At 40.1% G+C, this 22854-nt stretch overlaps 1 protein-coding gene across 1 annotated transcript in view; it reads left to right on the top strand.

Moving 5' to 3' along the window:
- TXLNB (taxilin beta) overlaps positions 1 to 22854 on the top strand; it is a 148102-nt gene that overhangs the window by 49833 nt on the left and 75415 nt on the right. Inside the window, exon 5 of the mRNA XM_082249934.1 lies at positions 4527 to 4646. Within this exon, the coding sequence (XP_082106060.1) occupies positions 4527 to 4646 (120 nt within the window). The remainder of the gene's footprint in view (positions 1 to 4526; positions 4647 to 22854) is intronic.

Genomic DNA, 22854 nt, shown 5'->3' with positions numbered 1-22854 from the left:
TTCCTCGGCATTTGTCGCACAAGTTCTCTTGTTTTCAAAACTTCTTCCAATTTGTACCCTTTTTCAACAAACCTAGATGTTAACCACTTGCCGACCGCCGCACGACTATCTACGTCGGCGGTCAGCCCCTCACAGGCAAACTAACGTAGGGCTACGTTGCTTGCTTGTGAGGGTCTAGGGAGTGAGCGCGCGCCCCCGGAGGCGCGCTCCCGCTCCCGAGTGGTCACGGACCCCCCCGCGCGTGTGACCAGCGGACCCGATGTCCGCCGGCCACCCGGCGATCGGCGGGGGAGAGGGAGAATGTCAGGCAGCTTGTGTAAACAAGCTGCCTGTCATTCTCCTCGCTGCAAAGACACTGATCACATGGATCTACTATGTAGATCCGTTGATCAGTGTCCTTACAGCTGAAGCCACAGCCAATCACAGTAGAAAGCACGCCCCTAGGGACACACACAGCCCCTCCCTCCCAAATAAAGTTAACCCCTTCACTACCAGTGTATTTTTACAGTAACAGTGCATATATATAGCACTGATTACTGTAGAAATGTCACTGGTAACCCCAAAAGTGTCAAAAATGTCAGTCAAGGGTCCGATCTGTCCGCCGCAATGTCGCAGTACCGCAAAAAAAATCGCAGATCGCCGCCATTACACGTTAAAAAAAAAAACAACAAAAATGACAAAAATCTTTCCCTTTGTTGGTAAACGCGATAACTTTTGCGCAAACCAATCAAAATACGCTTTTTGCGATTTTTTTTACCAAACATAGGTAGCATAAAACAAATTGGCCGAAAATTTTAAAAAATTTTGATTTTTACATTTTTTTGGGGGGAATTTCATATAAAAAAATGTGAAAAATATTGTTATTTTTGCAAAATTGACGCTCTTTTTTTGTTTATAGCGCGTGATCAAAAAATCGCACAGGTGATCAAATACCACCAAAAGAAAGCTCTGTTTGTGGGAAAAAAAGGACGCCAAATTCGTTTAGGTACAGCGTCGCACGACCGCGCAATTGTCCGTTAAAGTCACGCAGTGCCGAATCGCAAAATACCCCCTGGTCGGAATGGGGGTAAAATCTTCCGGGGCTTAAGTGGTTAACAGATTTGATTGGGTCAAGTAGTCTTCTTCTTTCTTACAATTGCGTCTTATGCACATGTACTGTCCCTTCGGTATAGCTCCCAGCCACTTGGGATGATGGCAACTTCTTGTGGGAATATAACTATTCCTATCCATGTCCTTGAAGAAACTCTTGGTACAGATCTGATTGCCCTCTTTTACCAGAGTCAAATCAAGGAAATTCACGGATTCAGTCTCCCAAGTGGCTGTGAATACCAGCCCATACTGGTTATCATTGATTTCTGCCAGGAATTTCTTTAGGTCCTCCTCAGAACCACTCCATAGGACCAGCAGATCATCAATGAACCTTTTATATAAGGTTAACGATGGGTTCGGGTTCTTGAAAATTACCTCCTTTTCCCATTGGCCCAGAAGGATGTTAGCGACACTTGGTGCATATTTGGCACCCATTGCCACACCCTTAATTTGGTTATAGTGACTACCATCGTGCCAAAAATAGTTGTTGCCCATTGCCAGGCCAAGGGCATCACATATAAACTTTTTTTGTATTGGTTGGAGATTAGTTTTTGAGTTTAAGGCAGCAATGGTGGTGTCTATCACATCTGATTGTTTTAAACTCGTGTACAACGATTCCACATCTATGGTCACTAGAATAGTGTCCGGTTGTACTTCTAATTCTTCTAGGATGTTAATTAGATGTTTGCTGTCTTGTAAATGGGACGGATAGGTAGGTATTATAGGCTGCAAAAAATGATCAATGTATTCTCCAATCCTGGAGAAGATGGATCCAATTCCACTTATAATTGGCCCGCCCACCAATAAACCAACTTTTTTAGATGTGAATGTTTTTTTTTGTTGTGGGAGGTGCAATGCGTGTAAGAAAACAAAGAAAAATCCAAGGTAAAACCACCACCTTCCAATCTAATGTTACCGGTCAGCAATTCAATATCAAAAAATTCATTTCATGTAGGTCCACCCACGTTACATACCTGATAACTTGTCCTTGTGGCCTCCAGTATATTGGAAGGACCACAAGACAATTATCGGTGCGTATTAACGAACACGTTAAAAACGTGAGGAAGGGATTTCCAAAACATAGCCTCTCCAATCATTTTCGCCTGTACCACAATAAGGATCCCTCAAAAATGACTTTTTGTGGTATTGACAGAGTAATAAACCATTGGAGAGGAGGAAACATGACTCAAAAAATATCCATTAATGAAACCCAATGGATATATAAAATGAACACATTGCAACCTTTAGGTATGAACATTGAGATAGATTTGAATTGCTTTATATCTAATTTTTAATAATTAATTTTTTAATTTTTTAAACTTTAAATTTTAATCTTTTAATCAAAATTAAAATTAATTTTAACTTGTCCCCAACAATAATAAAATTGAATTAATGTTGACAGTATATGCAAATTTGTGATTTAAATTCATTCAATTAATTTATAACATGTTGTTTTAATTTATTTAGTACTAAAATGGTTAATGAATTTACTAGGTGTATGCATTTGTATTAATACCGCTATTGATGGAATTTTAATAATGTAACGCGAGGCATTCCACCAAAAACCCAGTAAGCACAGTTGCGGTCCAAGGTTTTAAACTAAGCAATTTTGCATTGGGTATATATTAAAAAGAAAAAAAATTGCGGCGTTAATGCTGCAATATTATGATATCATCCTTTTTGTTCTAAGCAGGCTCCCTTAATGATTCTGATCCGAGTAATGTGGGTGGAGTTACAAACTAAGGAGTTTCTGATTGGATGCCAAGCGGTTTACTCTCAATAAAAAAGAGAAGTAAACATACGGTCACATGATCCCCTGATGACGTCAGGTCGTACTGACGAAACGTACGTCGGGAAGGGAAACGTGAGACCGTAGCCATTTCCGGGTTAGAGGAGCGCTGTGCGATCGGCAGTGCTCACAACCCCCGCTGGATGTTTTTTATGAGAAAGGCGATTGTTTTATGGTGATTCGAGTAAGTGCAATACTTTTTAAATAAAGCGATATGTTTAGATGTACTGCACCATGAGAGTCTCTTTTTGTTCCACCCATGTTTGTCACCTGATCCGAGCTATGCTATAAGGGCTTGATGCTGGATTACCCACTGTGTAACAGAGGAGCTGAGGATCGTGTGTACTGAGTGGAGATATTGCCTATGTGACCCCCTATAATTAAGGGGTCATATATTTCCGGTAAGGAGTACCTTACTAGATCACTGGGTGAAGTGTGGAGGTGAAGGTTAATCTGCACTAACATCAAGTCTCTGCTAATTTGTGTGACACCAAAGAGATGTGGACTGTTTGATGCTGCATATGGACTGTTTGCACTTTATAATGTTGAGCACAGATTGATTGATTTTTTGATTGTCACCAATCATGAATTTTTGAATTAAGGTTTAATTATCTGCACAAGCACTGGTAATTAAACTCACTTATTGTCTTATGTGCATTATATCAGACTCATAATAATATCATTATTATCAATATGTGTCCTGGATTAAAGGGATGAGGTGGCAACCCTACGATGACCTCCCTCCTGCATGAATTGTGTTTTGGATTCGTGTTTTTGACCTGCTATTGGGTGAGGCTTGTGCTCCAATTATGTACTGATTTGATTTGACCTGTGGTTGGTGATTATATTTTTTTAAATTAATCTTATTTTTAGTATTAATTATGTTTCTCTGTAATTTCTTTTCTCGTTTTTATTTTTATTTTTTTTCACTTTTTTTCCATTATGGGTTTTCTTTATTTGTTATTTTTTGGGGGATTTTTGGATTATTTTTTGTATTGTTTTTAAACATCTTGTCAGAATGTTGCTCAATAGGGATTAAGAGCACTGATTGATGTTGGTGGCAGGCTTCACATTTGTGTATTTGTGTATCCTTGTGCTGTCTGTCAGACAATGGTGAAATAAACTTTATTTGAATTGGGTCCTGCTGTTGTATGCAGCCATTGTTTCTTCTCTTCTGGTTGTCATTCAACTCAGAAGTCTGATGACATCGGGCAGGTGCAGGTGGTCATGGACCAATCCGCTGAGGGGGCATCTCTGCAGTTAACTGCATTCTCTGTATTTATACAGAGTGCACCACGCACTGCACCCTCTAGGACCACCCACCACTTGGAGACCCTGAGCGTAATGTGACCTGCCTAAAGACAACCAGAAAGATCTGACCTGCGTAAAGACATCCAGAAAAGGTAAGTATGAAATTAAAGATACACAAAAAACACGGAGATGGAGGGTGTTCTCCAATGCTTAAACAAAGACCATAATTTGGTTTTAAAGAGGTATGGAAGCGGAGACCGCAACTGCTAATCTCTCCTAGAAATTATAGCTTCCTGGCCATCATTGGTATTGTAACCAACCTTTATCCTTAAATAGGTAGGAAAAAATAAGTATAACAGTGCGCCTGACTCAGTATTATCTCAATATCATCTTTCAGCACCTGGACAAGATGTTTAAACAGAGAGAGCTGCAGCAAAAGTTGGTGGATGCCAGGCTAGAACAAGCCCAAGAATACATAAAAGAAGCAGAGGAGAAGCATAAACGGGAAAAGGATTTTGTAAGTTTCTTCTTTTTTTATAATATGTAACTTGTTTGAATCAGGCCAGTGTGAGTTAACCTACTTTTCCACATTTTAGCATACTTTCATATGCATGTCTCTTTAATGAAACATTATTTCTATCAGAAATATGCAGCATAAAAATGAGGATATGTAGAGAGGGTAAAGTAGCATACAAAATGACATGCAAATTTTAAGCATCACTCTATCGTGCAGTTCTACTGTATATCATTATTGCATTAGTTCAACTATCAGTGAAGTTAGACAGTAAACTTATATATTTTATGTGCACCTACATTCATTCCACCTTTGTCTCCCTGCTGCTGGCAGAGATACTAGCAATTCAAAGGAAAATGTTAAATCCTTCATAGCTGACATAACCAAGGGGCATAAACCATTCAGGTGGCAAATTTGATATTTTTTGAGTGTAGGGCTATGCAGCCCAAATATCTTCGCAAATCATAAAATGTGACTTTACCAATAAATTACATTAACGTAAGGTGGAAAAAAAACATAATTTACAATCCATTGACATAAAGTCCCTGTTTTGAGTTCGATCTGAAATGTTTGCTCAATTTCAGTGCTTTAACTGGAAGTTCCCAGTACTTTCACTGGAAATAGTGCCTCCAGAAAAAATCTAGATTGATATATTGGGCCTAGTTTATAGAATGCCTCTGACTCTGTAAGTAAGACATTTTATACTGTCTGATTTTTGGGACAAAGGTTCAAAGTTGTTTTCCTGTATGTAGGTTAGACGTACATAAGTAGACTATAAAATAAGCAGCTTATTAGACTATGCCCGACAAAGAGCTGCCAATTACCTTTTTTCTTTTTGTCAAAGAATATTGCAGTATTAGACTATGCTGTGTGCACATGGAAGGGTGGTGGTGAAAAGCTCATTAGGCTGTGTCTTGTTACTTCTGGTTAGGGAGTCTTCAAATAAGACCTTCAAGATGAGATAATGAGTCCAAATTGATGAAAGAAAAGGTGCATTTATTCACTGCAGTGGGGGATACAGTCCTACAGAAGCTCAGTTTGAAGTTAACTGGGCAAAGGCAGAAGTATATGGTCTAGCTAACAAACATTAGGCTAACTAATTTATATGAGTATTGAATATGCATAAGACATAGGCATGTTCTAGGTTGTAATCTAGGTGTGATCGTATAATCAATCCAATCCATGTCCAAATCCTCTGAATGGCAAGCTAATAGTTAAATAAGCATTAATATCATGACACAAAAAGGGAACTAGCAGCAGTCTGCCATGACAGTTGTTGGTTCAAACTGGTTCTGACCACAAATGTCTATTCTTTGATCAACAGGAAGGTAGGTTGTTGGCTTTCATCAGGCAGTGAGTGTCATTACAGGTTCAGACTTTTGTTTCCTACAGTTAACAGAAACGTGTACATTAGCTCTTAAAATGAAATGACAGTGAAAAAGAAATACCAGTATACAGTGGTGATCGAAAGTTTGGGCACCCCAGGTAAAAATTTGTATTAATGTGCATAAAGAAGCCAAGGAAAGATGGAAAAATCTCCAAAAGGCATCAAATTACAGATTAGACATTCTTATAATATGTCAACAAAAGTTCGATTTTATTTTCATCATTTACACTTTCAAAATTACAGAAAAAAAAAAAATGGCGTCTGCAAAAGTTTGGGCACCCTGCAGAGTTAATATCTTGTACTGCCCCCTTTGGCAAGTATCACAGCTTGTAAACACTTTTTGTAGTCAGCCAAGAGTCTTTCAATTCTTGTTTGAGGTATCTTTGCCCATTCTTCCTTACAAAAGTCTTCCAGTTCTTTGAGATTTCTGGGCTGTCTGTCACACACTGCTCTTTTAAGGTCTATCCAGGGGCGGACGTACAGAGGTCGCAGGGGTCGCCATGGCGACCGGGCCCCATGCTGCAGGGGGCCTGAGAGGGCCCCCTGTATGTATAGAGATGAGCAGCTGAGACCGGAGCTCCCCGTTCCTCAGCCGAATTGTACATCGGCAGTTCGGCACAGAGGTAGTTGGTCTCCCATAGGAAAGTGAAAGCAGAGTGTGTGCTGTGCTCTCTGCCTCCCCCTACAGTGCAATACCTGTCAGGAAGTTACAGGAAGGTAAAGTTCTCTCTCTGCCATATTTACTGTAAAAAGGCTTTCTGTATGTATGTGCATTTATGTATGTGTGTGTGTGTACTGTATGTGTGTGTATGTGTGTGTAGTATGTGTGTATGTATGTATGTGTTTGTGTGTATGTATGTGTGTGTTTATGTGTGTGTGTTTATATGTACTGTATGTGTGTGTACTGTATGTGTATATGTGCATCTATATATGTATGTGTGACTGTGTGTGCATGTATGTATGCGTGTGTGTGTATATGTGTGTGGATATATGTACGTGTGTATGCTTATATATATATATATATATATATATATATATATATATATATATATATATATATATATGTGTGTGTGTGTGTGTGTATATGTGCTTATATATGAGTATGTATATGTGTGTGTACATGTGCGTTTATGTGTGTGTGTGCACATTACTTTTAATCCTGACCCCATACATGTGTACAATCAGAAGTAATTTTTTTTTTTTTTTTTTACAGCTTGCTCATAGTACCAGCAAGAAAATGCTATTCCTCTGAAAAGCGATCCATGCTCATATCGCTTTTCAGAGGCATTTGTCAGGCGGGGAAAAGGCAATATGTTGTCTCCTCACCGCCTGTTTTATCCCCCTAATACAGGGGTGGGGAACCTGCGGCCCGCACAATCATTGCGTCCAGCCCCCCCCCCCCCCCCCCCCGTGCTGCTGAGCCTGTGTATGCCAGCGGAGCTGTCAGAAGGAGCCGATGGCTCCGTCCTGACAGTGTGAGTTACAGAAAAGCTCAGAAAAGGGTGGACCGGGGGCGCAGAGCAGTGCACCCCGAGCCCACCCATTTGTGTGACAATAGCGAATGAAAATGCGCTATTGTCACACGGATCCTCCTCTTAGCCAATCAGGAAGCGGGTCCGAGACCTGCTTCCTGATTGGCCGAAAGGCGAACACATGCCATTGGTGGAGGAGGAGGTGGGAGGACTCGAGGAGAAGCCGCCGCTGCAGGTAAGTGCACTGGCTTTCTGCATTGAAAGGGGGCACACTGTGGTCAGTCTGTATTGAAAGGGGGCACGCTGTGGTCAGTCTATGTTGAAAGGGGGCATGCTGTGGTCAGTCTGTATTGAAAGGTGGCACGCTGTGGTCAGTCTGTATTGAAAGGGGGCACGCTGTGGTCAGTCTGCATTGAAAGGGGGCACGCTGTGGTCAGTCTGCATTGAAAGGGGGCACGCTGTGGTCAGTCTGCATTGAAAGGGGGCACGCTGTGGTCAGTCTGCATTGAAAGGGGGCACGCTGTGGTCACTCTGCATTGAAAGGGGGCACGCTGTGGTCAGTCTGCATTGAAAGGGGGCACGCTGTGGTCAGTCTGCATTGAAAGGGGGCATGCTGTGGTCAGTCTGCATTGAAAGGGGGCACACTATACCTTGATTACTGAAGGCCCCTTTCACACTTTTGTGACCTCAAAGTCACGCAATTTTTTACAGCGTTGTTTTGCCGCAAAGCAATGCCTATTACATTTATGCATACATTTTGTACGGCCCCCGAATGATGTTACAAAAATCCAAATGGCCCTTGGCAGAAAAAAGGTTCCCCGCCCCTGCCCTAATGCATCATCACTATGCTGTAACTGTGTACAATGCACACAATTGCGGGGTGGTTGTAGTGCAGCCCCATTCACCAGGGGGTATACCAGCTACAGCATGTGTCCACCCCCAGCTGCTGTCTCTGCAGCTACAGGATGAACAGCTGGGGTTGGTAAAAACACAGTTAAAGCGTGTGGTTTTACCACCCCTCAACCTCACATGAGAACAGGCCCTTGGTTCACATCTGTGCAGCTGTGTGCTATGTATAGGGCAGCAAATTAATTTCAGTGGGCCGCCCCACAGAAATGCAGGGAAAAAAATTCCCTTTTTTTTATTGTGCTGCAGCAAAAATGCACCATATTTGCCAATGTGTAGGGGTACCATTAAGAATGAATGACACCCCTGCATGTTTGTCTGCATGTCAGGAACACGTGCAATTTAGCGTGTTTTCTGTGACACGGAGTAATGTGAACCAAGCCTTAGACTGGTGGTCCTCCAGACTGAAAATACTTTCAAGATGCCCTGACTGGAAAAAGATGGAGAAACACCGGCATAGAGGAACCCGTCTCTCCATTTTCCTCCTGCAGCCGCTGAATGCCTGGGGGAGGGAGAGGAGGCGAAGCGGGGGAAATTAAGAGATTGGTTCCTTTATATGCAGCCACCTCCACAGCTCCTCCTATGCAGCTTCTTCCTGCTGCCCCCCCCCCTCGTCCCTACAGCTCTGCAAGGTTCCCTCTTCCCCTATCCCACTGGCTGCTTCAGGGGATCTGTCAGGATGAAGCCTTTTCTGAATGGAGAGTCAGTGATCTGTCTATTCATAACTGAAACATAGTAAACTGTATTTACAATGCTTCAGTATGTGAATGAATAGGAAGCCCTGTACAGAGCTATTCCTATCCATTTATTCTGTGCAGCTTCTGTGAGGCTTTAGAGAAGGAGATGGAAAGCTGTGTTTCAAAGGTGGAATATCAAGGGTCTGTTTAGACTCCTCATATTTCACCAAAGCGCCCCAATGGGGCTCCTAAAAAATTTAAAAAAATATTTAAAAAATAATAATATTGTAAAAAAAAAAAAAAAAAAATGAATAAAGCAAATGGTAGAAAAATGTAATAAAAAAAAAAAAACTACTGACACCAATGGCAGAACTACCACACAAACATTGTACTTGCGACCGGCCCTGGCGTTCCGCCACCAGGCTGGGAGGGGGGGGCCCTTTATGGTTTCTTGCATCGGGGCCCTGAAGGTTCTAGTTACGCCACTGGGTCTATCCATAGATTTTCAATTATGTTGAGGTCAGGATATTGTGAAGGCCATGGCAAAACCTTCAGTTTACGCCTCTTGATGTAATCCCCTGTGGATTTTGAGGTGTGTTTAGGATCATTATCCATTTGTAGAAGCCATCCTCTCTTTAACTTCAGCTTTTTCACAGATGGCATCAAGTTACCATCCAAAATATGCTGAAATTTTATTGAATCCATTTTTCCTTCTACTCGTGAGATGTTCCCTGTGCCACTGGCTGCAATACAACCCCAAAGCATGATTGATCCACCCCCATGCTTAACAGTTGGACAGAGGTTCTTTTCATTAAATTATGTGCCCCTTCTTCTCCAAACGTACCTTTGCTCATTCCGGCCAAAAAGTTCAATTTTAACCTCATCGGTCCACAGAACTTGTTTCCAAAATGCATCAGGCTTGTCTATATGTTCATTTGCAAAGTTCAAACGCTGATTTTTGTGGTGAGGATGTAGAAGAGGTTTTCTTCTGATGACTCTTCCATGAAGACCATATTTGTACAAGAGTCTCTTTATAGTGGAATAGTGTACCACAACTCCAGTGTCTGCCAGATCTTTCTGGAAGCATTGTGCAGTCAAAGTGGGTTTTGAATTGTTTTTCTCACAATCCTTCCACTGTTCCTGATGACTGCCAGTTCTTAATTACATTCCGAACAGAGGATATTGACATCTGAAAACGCTTTGCTATCTTCTTTTAGCCTTCTCCAGCTTCGTGAGCGTCAACTATTTTCAGTTTCTCTTTTCTAGACAACTGCTTAGAAGATCCCATGGTGCTGATTGTTGGGGCAAGGTCAGATGAGTCTGGGCATTTGAGATTGACATCAACTGGTCTTCCCAGACGATGATTGAGAACAATCCATGACACTGGCAGGTCTCAGCCTTGCAAAGGGGGCAGTGCATGCTATAAATTCTGCAGGGTGCCCAAACTTTTGCAGGCGCCATTTTTTTGTTTTCTGTAATTTTGAAAGTGTCAATGATGGAAATAAAATCTAACTTTTGTTAACATATTATAAGAATGTCTAATCTGTAATTTGATGCCTTTTGGAGATTTTTCCATCTTTCCTTGGCTTCTTTATGCACATTAATACAAATTTTTACCTGGGGTGCCCAAACTTTTGATCACCACTGTATATAGAAAACACATTTATCGGACCCCCATATATTTACTCGATGCACATAGACATTTTTGCACACATTAGCCTTACAAGATATGTAAACCCTAACAATGAACGTGTCTTATTTACTCCCCTTTGGTCTTTTTAATATAAAGTAGACAAAATATCTGTTGATCATGTCTAAAATCTTATGAACTGATAGCTTCCTTTGCTCTTTGTCTGTGCTGCAAGCTTTTGAACAGAGGGCAGCGTTGTGAGTTGGTGGCAAGAACGTCACAACTGAGAACAACCAGGCCCAGCAGGAGAGCACACCCATCTAAAACCACTTGCAGGGATGCCAACAGCTTTTGCCACAAGGAGTAGAAATGTGGCATGGCCGGTCCAACCCAAATGTGAGGCCTCCTTAGTGGAGATAGAGTAGTCCCTGCACTTTCCCTACCACTCTGGCACCTCTTCGTGCCACTATGTGCTGTCCCTGTCAGACGGGGAACCTGTCTCTACCCTAACCACTCACATAAAGAGTGCCAAGTAAGGGGGCCAGGGGCCTAAATAAGCACTGCCCTCACCCAAGATGGCAATTGGGGTCACACGGGGTCCCAGCATCCAATTGGTCAGCTGTTCTCCAGGTGACTGCAGGAATTCATAAAGGAACTAAGTTCCCCACAACTTTCTTCCCTTTCTGTATTGCCACTTTGGTTCAGCACCACCTACAGTGTGAAGTACAGACTGCACCTGCCTACACGCTTATCAGTTATAATGTTCCCAACTATTTACATGGACTACAAAACACTTCTTCTTTATGTTATGAAATAGAGAAGAGGGTGGGGTGTTCTTTAGTTCTGTCCCAAGGTAAAAATGCTGCCCCTCAAAAGATATCGTACAGTGATTGAGGGTTTTGATGCTGGGACAGGATGAGTGTTACTGACAAAGTCAGATGAAAAAAAGGAAGAGCTAATATGCCATCATGTGTAAGGACTGGTAATATGCAATATTTTCTGCTCTTGGGTTTATATACACTTTAAATTGCATTTGCATTTTATTTTTTTTTTAAAACCTTCTTGTGGGACTTGTTCTGGAGAGTTGCTTACCATCAGTACTTCATTGGGTTGGTATGAACTCATTTTAAATGGTGTAAACAATTGCAACCCAGAACATGGTAAATATTATTAATTTTTGATTAACCTCCTGGAAATATTAGTGTTTTTTTTTTTTTTTTTTTCAATGGTTAGCACTGGTTAACAATGAAAATGTGGAAGTATTAGTGTTCTCAATTATATTCTTCTCATTACATAGACTACTGGAAAGGTTCAGTAATTTACTAAATGTAAATGTTTTGGGAATGCAAAACATTGTGGCTGAGCTTCAAGGATGATATGCTTATGGTGTGAAATGCAAGTGATTGATATATTTTGAACTTTATCAAGGAACTATTTACGTGCGATTTTCATATATTTTCTGCTCTTTTTTGGACAAAGAGCTTCGTGCGATTTTTAAAGGTGCATTTTGCTGTGATTTCCATGCACTTCTGTCACATAACAATCGCTGCAAAATCGCACCACACTTGGGGTGCCATTAAGAATGAATAGCACCCAAACATGTGTCATGCATTTTAACGCAGGCTTACTTGAGGTGCAGAGTCTAAGCACTAACGTGTTCACCAGAGCTCCTGATGGCAAAATGGGTTTTGCTGCGTGTTAGTACCAGGTTGCGTTTATCAGGATTGCCCCACCAGGATGTGAGCATACCAGGGTCCATTAGCAGATAGGATCAAGCAGAAACTTAGTTTGTAAACAAGCCAAAGTCGGTAACAAGTGGTTGTAGGTTAGGATCCAGCAGAAGCATAGTAGAAGAACAAGCCACTGGTCAGTAACGACTTGTATTGAAGATAGGGATAGCAACAGTCTTGTCTTGAGTGACAAGACCGAGATATTGGCTGGAGAGAGCATACTATTCTGGCAAAAAGAAAGCGCAAAGGAATGGCTAAAATAGAAAGTTCATAGAAGGAGCAAAGGGTTTAAAGTTCAAGAGAAACAAGGTTCAGGGCAGATTCATTCAAGGAATTGTCTAGGGAGCTGTCCAGCATCCCAAGGTAGCTCAGCAAGAAGAGAGATATTGCCAGACACAGCAGAGGTTGCAGGTGCAGACCCAGGTCCTGACACCAGGTAAACTGCAGCAAAGTATGTTTAGCTGTGGACAATGTCATATGTTTAAATATGTTGATAAATCAAATAACTTTTACAACTTTTTGTTTACCACCTTTTATTAACCGCAGTTATCATTGGGTATAATACTTTGTATATCAAAGAAACAAATGATACAAATAAAATGTTTTTGTAAAAACGTTTTACACTGAGGAAAAAGGTGGAACTATGCATAAGCGTTAGTGAACATGTTTGAAATATTGCTGGATTTTAAAAATCTGTTAACAGTACATTTTTTTGGGAATGTCATAATAGCTTTATGAAGGGATTGAAATGTATTTTTCAGTTGAACATCAGCTCCCGCAGGGAGAATTTTGATAAAATCCTTCTGCAGAAGGAATGCAATTGGATTTATGTGTGTAATACTCTCTCTCCTGTCAGTTTCAATAATGAGCTGTAACTAAATGCCTTTTTGAAGCATTATGAACTTTTATTAGTTATGTGCCTGTAGCCAGATGTATTGATATGTGAAGATCATTACCTATTAACAATATTTTTCATTGAATAAAGAATAGTGCAGCGCTAAGCAAATGTAATACTTCCTACGTCTGACAAACAAATGTAATCAACGTGTGATATATCACAACTCAATGCGTAATTCAAGTGCCATCTAAATAGCTGTACTATTTAACATGGAGGTGAATTGCACACTTTTACATTGAAGGCTTTGATTGTTTAAGGTTACTTTAAGGACACTTATTCCAGTATATGTCAGTGTGTAATATAGAGCAAATAGAAGTTCACCTCCGCTGGGGTATTTGTTCCTACTAGCTCAGATACAGAGATTGGAGGTTTATTTCTGCGACTCAAGAACCTTATGGTAGCTGAATTACACTCAGAATGGGATATAGCATTTTTAGAACATTATGTTTCTGAATCCATGGTCCCTAGAAGTCTCAGATGGGAGGTTTTCGCACAGAGTGGAGACCTGGCATTAGATGATTGGTTTTCGTATTTCAATGACGCCGGTCTTGGACTTTTCAAACATTTACTGGAAATCAAAAGGAACAAATTCATTGCTCAAGATAGAGAAATTAAAGAACTTAGAGAGAAGGTTGCGCTACATAGTGCCACAGTCAAATATAAAACCCTCTCCACTAACTTACAAAAACTTTTAGAAAAAGAAGAACAAGAACAGAGAACTAAAAAACAAAAAAAATATGCAAGAGATGTTATGGATTACAAAAACAAAGTAGTTTTCCAATGGCAAAAAAAACATTGTATCTCAAAGATCAGAGAATGATGACAATAATGAAACAACAGGGGTAATGGCAGGAGAAGAGTTGCCATCTCAACCTCCTGCAAATTATACTAACAACAAACCCACTAGGTTCAATTTCAAGGGGAATCATAATTAAAGAGGTGGATATCATAATCCACGGACCCCTAATCATTACGGTCACCTCCATAATTCTAATTGGAATGGCCCACCTAGGGGTAATTCCAATTTGTATTATGCAAATTCCCCTGGTAGGAATTGGCACCCCAGGGATAATTTTTGAAGAGCACCATCTCCACCACCACCACCGTATAGACCTCAATCCAAAAATACTGTTTATGCACCACAGCAACAAGGTTCTAGTAGTTATGGGGTTGATACCCATAACAGATTCTCACCGTTGGGACAACAACCAAAAAGAGGTGACTCCTATACATATATGGGGAGAGATTATGACAACCATGATATGTCACCATACATTTATAATCAAGAACTCCCAGGTCCTAGCCGAGGTTTGGGTTTTCCCCGGGAGTCCCACAACAGGAAAAGGGGTCCAGAACAAGGAGAGGCACTAGAGGGGGGTTGGAGGATCCAAAAAAAAAAAGGAACAGGACCTAATTGGCTCAGGTATCTTTAACTTTAGTAAGGTTGAGTTATCTCATAAAGGAGATTCTCACCCTGGATAAGGGCCTTAAGTTTGTCCCCCCCCCCCCCCAAACAATTGAACAAATTTAATACATTTATAGACGTACACAAGTTCATTCATAAGATGAATATACAAAGATACTTATTGTCAAATCCTTGTACTACGTTGATTGAAATTTACTTATCTAATATTTAACATTCAGGGCTTTCCAACCCCTCCTTGTTTAATCCCCCAGGCCTGGTGGCTCCATCAGTGAATGTTTTTAAAGATTTGGTCTGTAAAGACCTAACCAAATTACCAATTAAAAAACTAGGTCTACAACTTCAAATCAAACTTGGTTTAAATTTACTCTAAAAATCTAGTCATCCTTCCTGCTGACAAAGGAGGGGGCATTGTAGTTTTAGACAAGGTATATTATTGTTCTGAATAGGATTTTAAGTGATCATGATACCTACACAGAATTGCTGAATAATCCCACTTCAAAATTCAAAAAAGAATTGGTAAGATTGATAGATAAGGGTTTTAAAGGACCATATCCTTGATAAAAAAGAAAAAGCATATTTAATTCCATCTGCACCAAGTATCCCAGTAATGTACTACCTTCCGAAAGTGCACAAAAATTTCACTAACCCCCCCCCCCCCCCCCCCGGGCGTCCAATATATTGATCATTTCTTGCAGCCTCTTGTCAGTACCACACCATCATTTTTGAGGGACACTAAGGATACTATCAACATCCTCAATAATGTACATTTAGAAGAGGAACATCTGCTGGTAAAGGCCGATGTGGCCTCTTTATATACGTGTATTCCACACTCTTATGGCTTTGAGGCCGTTGAATACTTCTTATCTTCTGATTTGACTATCCCTTCACTTCAACGTGAATTCATTTTAGAATTATTATTATGTGCCACCAAACATAACTACTTTTGGTTTATTAACAAATATTACCTTCAACAAAGGGGAGTGGCCATGAGGGCAAAATTTGCCCCGAGTTTGGCCAATCTCTTTATGGCCAAATGGGAGGAGGATGTCGTCTATCCCCTTAAGAGGCCTGAATTGACCTTATGGGTGCAATATATAGACGACATCCTCCTCCTATGGAAGGGTGACCGTAGTTCGCTGGATTCTTTTATGTCTTTTCCCAATACGAATGATCGGGGTATCCAGCTGTCATATGAAAGTGACAGTAAAAATATACATTTTTGGATTTAGAAATATCACTGGTGGATAACCAAAATATAACCAGCACATTTCTAAAGAATACGGGCCGCAACTCATTTCTACGCGTTGATATCTGTCACCACAGGTCCTGGTTGAGTTCAGTACCCAGAAGCCAGTTTACTAGACTCAGGCGTAACTGCACTCGAGCTAGATTTCCATAGACAGGCATTAGTCTTAAAACAAAGGTTTGTTGCCGAAGGCTACAGATCTACAGATCCAGAGTCAGAAGTAAACCGAGTTGCACAGGTCGATAGAGACGTGCTACTATCGAATCAACCCAGAAGATCTAACAATTCTAATTTTGCAAGGTGGTCTTTCTTCACAGAATTTTCCAGTGAACACAGACAGATTTGAAACATTTTAAATAAACACTGGGATAGCCTTAAAAACAATCAAATTCTTGGTCCTATACTTCCAGAAAGAGCTATGGTCACATTTAGAGGAGCTCCATCACTCAATGACAGATTAGCCCCTAACGTTATTGATCCACCAACGGAACCTATAGCCTTTCAAAATATGATCTTTTTTTTCCCTGCAGACGATTAAAGAATTGATAACACTAGCAGCGATTAAACAGTCGCAAAAGACAAAAGTATACAAAAGACATGTGAAAAACTAATTTAAAACCCGTGCTTATGGATTTGCAATTAAAACCACAAAATAAAAATATATATATATAACTCCAAGTGTACAGAAGTGTATAAATTATGTATGAAAAAAGTGTATATAAATATATAGGAGAGGTGCAGCTGCTGCAACACTAAGAAAATCTTAGGAATAATGGAAAACACAAATTTAAGCAGCGCTGGCCCTCAATGTTGTTGAAATAAATAAATAAATACCACTGTTTCTCCAAAGGGAGATAAATAAATATGTGACACTCTAATAATATGTGAGTGTTAAAATTCCTATTAAAATGGTGTTAGACAATTAAGCAACAACTATAAACCAACGATGATAAATAATTGATAAATAATTGGTGATAAAAAATAAGTGCTAGAAAATCGTGCAAAAATCCATAAATATATAAACATGTGAAATATTAAAGTCCTTAAGTGATCCAAAATTAAGGTGCTCCAGTGCCGGTAAACAATATAGTGCTCCAAAGTGAAAAGTGCCCCTCTTGGTTCGCTACTCACCACAACGCCAATATTTGGAAGCCTTAATTATATTGCACATAAGCCTTGGCACCAGGATTTTTAATGCAGGTTCTCCGTACGCCTTCCACTATATAAATAGGGGTCCGCTTGCGCATCCACCATTAAATTTGAAAACGCCGGAACATATGGCGAAACGCGTTGACGTATTTCCTGTCACGCACGGAGCGGCACGTCACTTCCGGTCGGTCACTTCCTGCCCGTGGAACGCACGCCGAGCGGCGTAACCACGAGGCTTTATGCTGTATATGCCTACATTATTTACCTTTTTGTAAGTATGCATTTGGCTATGAAGCAGAAATAAACCTAAATATACATACTTCACTATGTACGCCCTTTGTTTCTATTTTAATGGTGGATGCGCAAGCGGACCCCTATTTATATAGTGGAAGGCGTACGGAGAACCTGCATTAAAAATCCTGGTGCCAAGGCTTATGTGCAATCGTTGGTTTATAGTTGTTGCTTAATTGTCTAACACCATTTTAATAGGAATTTTAACACTCACATATTATTAGAGTGTCACATATTTATTTATCTCCCTTTGGAGAAACACAGTGGTATTTATTTATTTATTTCAACAACATTGAGGGCCAGCGCTGCTTAAATTTGTGTTTTCCATACAAAAGACATGTATATAAAATAATAATAAATGAAGCAGCATGCACTAAACTTCAAATAGTGACTAAAGTCCAACAGTGGCCACTACGTGGACCTTCAACACCCAGTGAAAAATGTCCTTAGAGCAGTGATAAAGATGGAAGTGATGTCCTCTTATACACCCATGTGATCAGACTTCCACACGTGCCGCCACCCATCAGAATGGACACTCACCACAAGGACGATATCAGCGCCTCTCAAACCTAGTGAGAACTTCTCCTCAGAAGATATGCACTGCAGATCTAATCACCCAGGTTCGTGTCTTCAGTCAAAATTCACTCATAAGGTCACATGTGAATAAACACAATTGCAGGAGCTCATAGCGTAATTCCATTTATTAGATAAAATATCCAGCAAATGAAACACCCTTCCCCCAATATAATCTACTCACACTTATGAAGCTACAATGTCAGCTACAAATAATATAAATCCCCTCGCCGGTGTTAAATAAATAACCATCAATAATAAAACTCTATTTGAATAATACTTAATCTAGTGTGTAAAATATTCTCTCAATAAACTACATAAATCCACATAAAAGTGCGTAGTGCAAGAAATAATGTCCAATATAATCTTTAAAGTGCAATCCACAGTGATAAGGAATTAAAATACAGTCCAACGTATATCAATTCAGAAATACATAGAAATATTGAAAAATAGATAAATAAATAGCTACATTTAGAAACATTGAACTGAAGTTTCCAATGCTTTGACCAATCTTCTAGCCATGCCAAATCTTGTTCCATATTACAGACACCTCCAGGGATATCAACCCTATTACACACCTTTGTGACTTCAGCAAAAAGACATACCTTACCCAACAAACCTTTAGTTATATCACTTACATATAGATTAAAAAGAACAGGACCTACCGTAATACAGAGCCTTGTGCTACACTATTAGTGATTGGCCTCTATTCCGAGTGAACCCCCTTTACAATTACACTCTGGTATCTATCCTTTAGCCAACTGCATATCCACTGATCCACCCACCCTAGCTTGTACAACTTTTGTATTAGTTCATTATGTGGAACTGTATTAAATGCTTTACAAAAACCAAGATGTGCTATGCCCACAGCACCACCCAGGACACAAAACATTGGTAATATAGTTAAAAATTTCAATCAGATTGGTCTGACATGATCTGCCCTCAGTAAAGGCATGCTGCTTTGGGTCCACCAATTTGTATGCTTTTAAGTGATCAATGATCCTTCTTTTCAGGAGTGATTTGAATAACATGACTACAACTGATGTTAAACTCACTAATCTGTAGTTTCCAGCCACTTGGGACCTCCATGCTGTTTTGCATAGAACTTTGACTGAGCTCTATTGTCATAATATGCACATATGGGATGTACAGTCAGTGATTTATGAATTGGGATCTATGAGCTATTCATAGCCGCAACTGAGATTTGTTACTTCAGGGTGTTTCAGGACAGTTCTGTCTTGCATTTCAACCCATTGTATCATAAGCCTCTGTTGTAACTAAGATTTATATTATTCATAATATACTGATATTTGAATATATGGCATAATCCATTACCGTACCGTATTTTCCGGCGTATAAGACGACTGGGCGTATAAGACGACCCCCTACTTTTCAAGTTAAAACATAGGTTTTGGGCTATACTTGCCGTATAAGACTACCCCCCTTCCGAAGCAAGGCAACACCTTTGAAAAAGATCAGATTTGATTTTTTATTAAAGTGGTTATGACATACTGATACGGTACCTAAAATCCTTTAAAATCCTCATCATGTTCATCATCTGACATCATAAGTTCATCAATGACATCTTGTGATACTGTAAGTACTGTAATCTCTCAGATATCTCCAAGGTACGGTACTGTACGTACTGTAATCTCTCTGTATATCTCCAAGGTACGGTACTGTAAATACTGTAATCTCTTAGTATATCTCCAAGGTATGGTACTGTAAATACTGTAATCTCAGTATATCTCAAAGGTATGGTACTGTATATACTGTAATCTCTTCGTATATCTCCAAGGTATGGTACATTACGGTAAGTACTGTAATTTCTCAGTACCGTATACCTCCAAGGTAGATGTCTCTCAAATCGCTGACTGTGCCCTATTCATCTGCAAGGCACCATAAATGTATTCTCTTATATTAAATCTCCAAGGTATTGTACAGTAAGTAGATGTCTCTGAAAGCGCTGGTTGTGCCCTATTAATCTACAAGGTACCATAAATGTATTCTCCTAAATTAAAGGTATTGTACAGTAAAGTATTACCAGTAGATAATCTCTTAAGGCACTGGGAATCCTGTACCGGTATACCGTATGTACCGAAACTTTGGCTACATACAGTATACCGCGCTGAGCACATCACCGTGAGCGATGTATTCTATTCTTGAATGCAAAGCCTGCTTGGATTGGCGGAGTCAGAGAGATCATCCCGCCTCTCTGACTCCGCCAATCCGAGCAGGCTTTGCATTCAATAATAGAATACATCGCCCACAGCGATTGGCTCAGCGCGGTATGCTATGTAGCCAAAGCTACGGTACAGTATACCGGTACAGGATTCCCACACAGCCAGTGCCTTGAGAGGATTAAATATGCATCTACCGGTAATACGTTTACTTACATTGGAGAGTTTAAAGAGCATACATTTACGGGACTTACGGTACCTAGATTACACTTACTACTTTCATACTCGGCGTATAAGACGACCCCCCCCATTTTGGAGGGATTTTTTGGGGGTTTAAAAGTCATCTAATAAGCCGGAAAATACGGTACTTTCAAGGTTTTTTCATATATGGAGTTCATAATCTGAACTCACATCTAAGAATATTGCAGCTTACTACTCCTTAGTAGGGATGATCGAACTTTTTAAAAGTTCGGTTCAACCAGAACACCCGAACTTCCCGAAAGTTCGGCCCGGATTTCAGAACCCCATTGAAATCAATGGGACCCGAACTTCGGTAATCAAAAAGCACCATTTTGAAGCCCTAAAACCTCATAAATGCCCCTAAAAAGTGCCTAGGGTTCTGGGTCATGCCCCAGGGACTATTAATCACACAAAAAAAGTTCTTAAAAATTGTCATTTTTGATAGAGAGACAATTATTGAAAAAATTATTGAAAAAAAAATGATATTTCTTTGGATTTAGTGTCTGTGGGGTCTACAAAGTGTACCTGTGAAGTTTCAGCTCTGTAGCATGTCCAGAACCAGAACAAGAAAGTTTGTTTGTATTAGAATTAATATAGAACAGGGATATGGCTCCGCTATTTTCACACCTTGCCGGTTTTGTTTCAGGCGTTTTTTTGGGCATTTTTTGGGGGTCTTTGGAGGCAGGCATAACATCAGAACTTCTGTGTAGGGGTATATATTCACACACACATGTATGTATATATACACATACACATATATAGGTGTGAAAATAGCAATAAACCTATGCTTGCGCTAATGAAATAATTAACACCCATATGGCTTCTCTGCTATAACACCTATATGTGTGTATGTGTATAAATACATATAAGTGTGTGTGTGTGTGTGTATATATACCCCTATACAGAATTTCAGATGTTTTGCCTGCCTCCAAAGACCCCAAAAAAATGCCCAAAAAAAACGCCTGCTGCAAAAACACACCTGGGCGTTTTTGTAGCTGGCGTTTTTTTTGGGCATTTTTTGGGCATCTTTGGAGGCAGGCATAACATCAGAACTTCTGTGTAGGGGTATATATACACACACACATGTATGTATATATACACATACACATATATAGGTGTGAAAGTAGCAGAAACCTATGCTTGCGCTAATGAAATAATTAACACCCATATGGCTTCTCTGCTATAACACCTATATGTGTGTATGTGTATAAATACATATAAGTGTGTGTGTATATATACCCCTATACAGAATTTCAGATGTTTTGCCTGCCTCCAAAGACCCCCAGAAAATGCCCAAAAAAAAACGCCTGCGCCAAAAAAAAACGCCCAGGTGTGTTGTTGCTGGCGTTTTTTTTGGGCATTTTTTGGGGGTCTTTGGAGGCAGACATAACATCTGAACTTCTGTATAGGGGTATATATACACACACACTTATATGTATTTATACACATACACACATATAGGTGTTATAGCAGAGAAGCCATATGGGTGTTAATTATTTCATTAGCGCAAGCATAGGTTTCTGCTATTTTCACACCTATATATGTGTATGTGTATATATTTACATACATGTGTGTGTGTGTATATATACCCCTACACAGAAGTTCAGATGTCATGCCTGACTCCAAACATGTCCTCAAAAAAGCCCTATAAACGCCTGCAGCAAAAAGCAGGGTGACAGGGGCGAAGCCACTATCCGGTTCTATAAGTGTTCTAAGAGAAACGATCTTTTCTCTATAGCGGTCACCCTGACATGGAAGGGTTTTGTCACCCTGCCATAGCAGTCAGAGTCAGTTAACCCTACACTACAGTCCCCTTACACTTAACACTTTCCCTACAGAAACTAGATTATTAAATCTAACTATAGTGGAAAATAGTACCCTAACTACACTAGATATCCCTTGCTAAATGACACTTTGAAGCAGAAGTAACAGAACTGCTTCCACTCTCTTCCACAGCCTTGTATTAAAGTGCTAGAGATTTGGCGGGGCTACCTTATATACTGGGGGGCGTATTCACTAATGATTGGCCTCTGGACCCCCTAGTCACTCCAATCACATTCCTAGCATTCTCCTGCCCCCTCAATTGGCTTTTACTGATGGTTCTGGTCCAATCACAGGCTTTTAAAGCCCAGTTCCTGTCCCATTGCATTTTGGTCGGTTCTGGTTGCCGAATTCCGAACTTTTTCCGCAAACAGTTCGGAATTCGGCCGAACCTCGAACAGTCAATGTTCGGGTCGATCCAATGGTCGACCCGAACCGTTCGATCATCCCTACTCCTTAGATGTGCTGGATTGAATCATTTTTTTCTTTTATTTAGGCAAAGAACATTTCTGCAAGTATCCAATGTCCTTATAACTTCCAATAAACTGAACTCAAATCTCAAATAATATTATTAACTTTCCCAGA

This window comes from Pelophylax lessonae (assembly GCF_965119305.1).
Source record: "Pelophylax lessonae genome assembly, chromosome: 3".
Taxonomy (NCBI): domain Eukaryota; kingdom Metazoa; phylum Chordata; class Amphibia; order Anura; family Ranidae; genus Pelophylax; species Pelophylax lessonae.
Note: the sequence above shows the minus strand (reverse complement) of the source record. Positions and strands in the feature narration are given on the sequence as shown.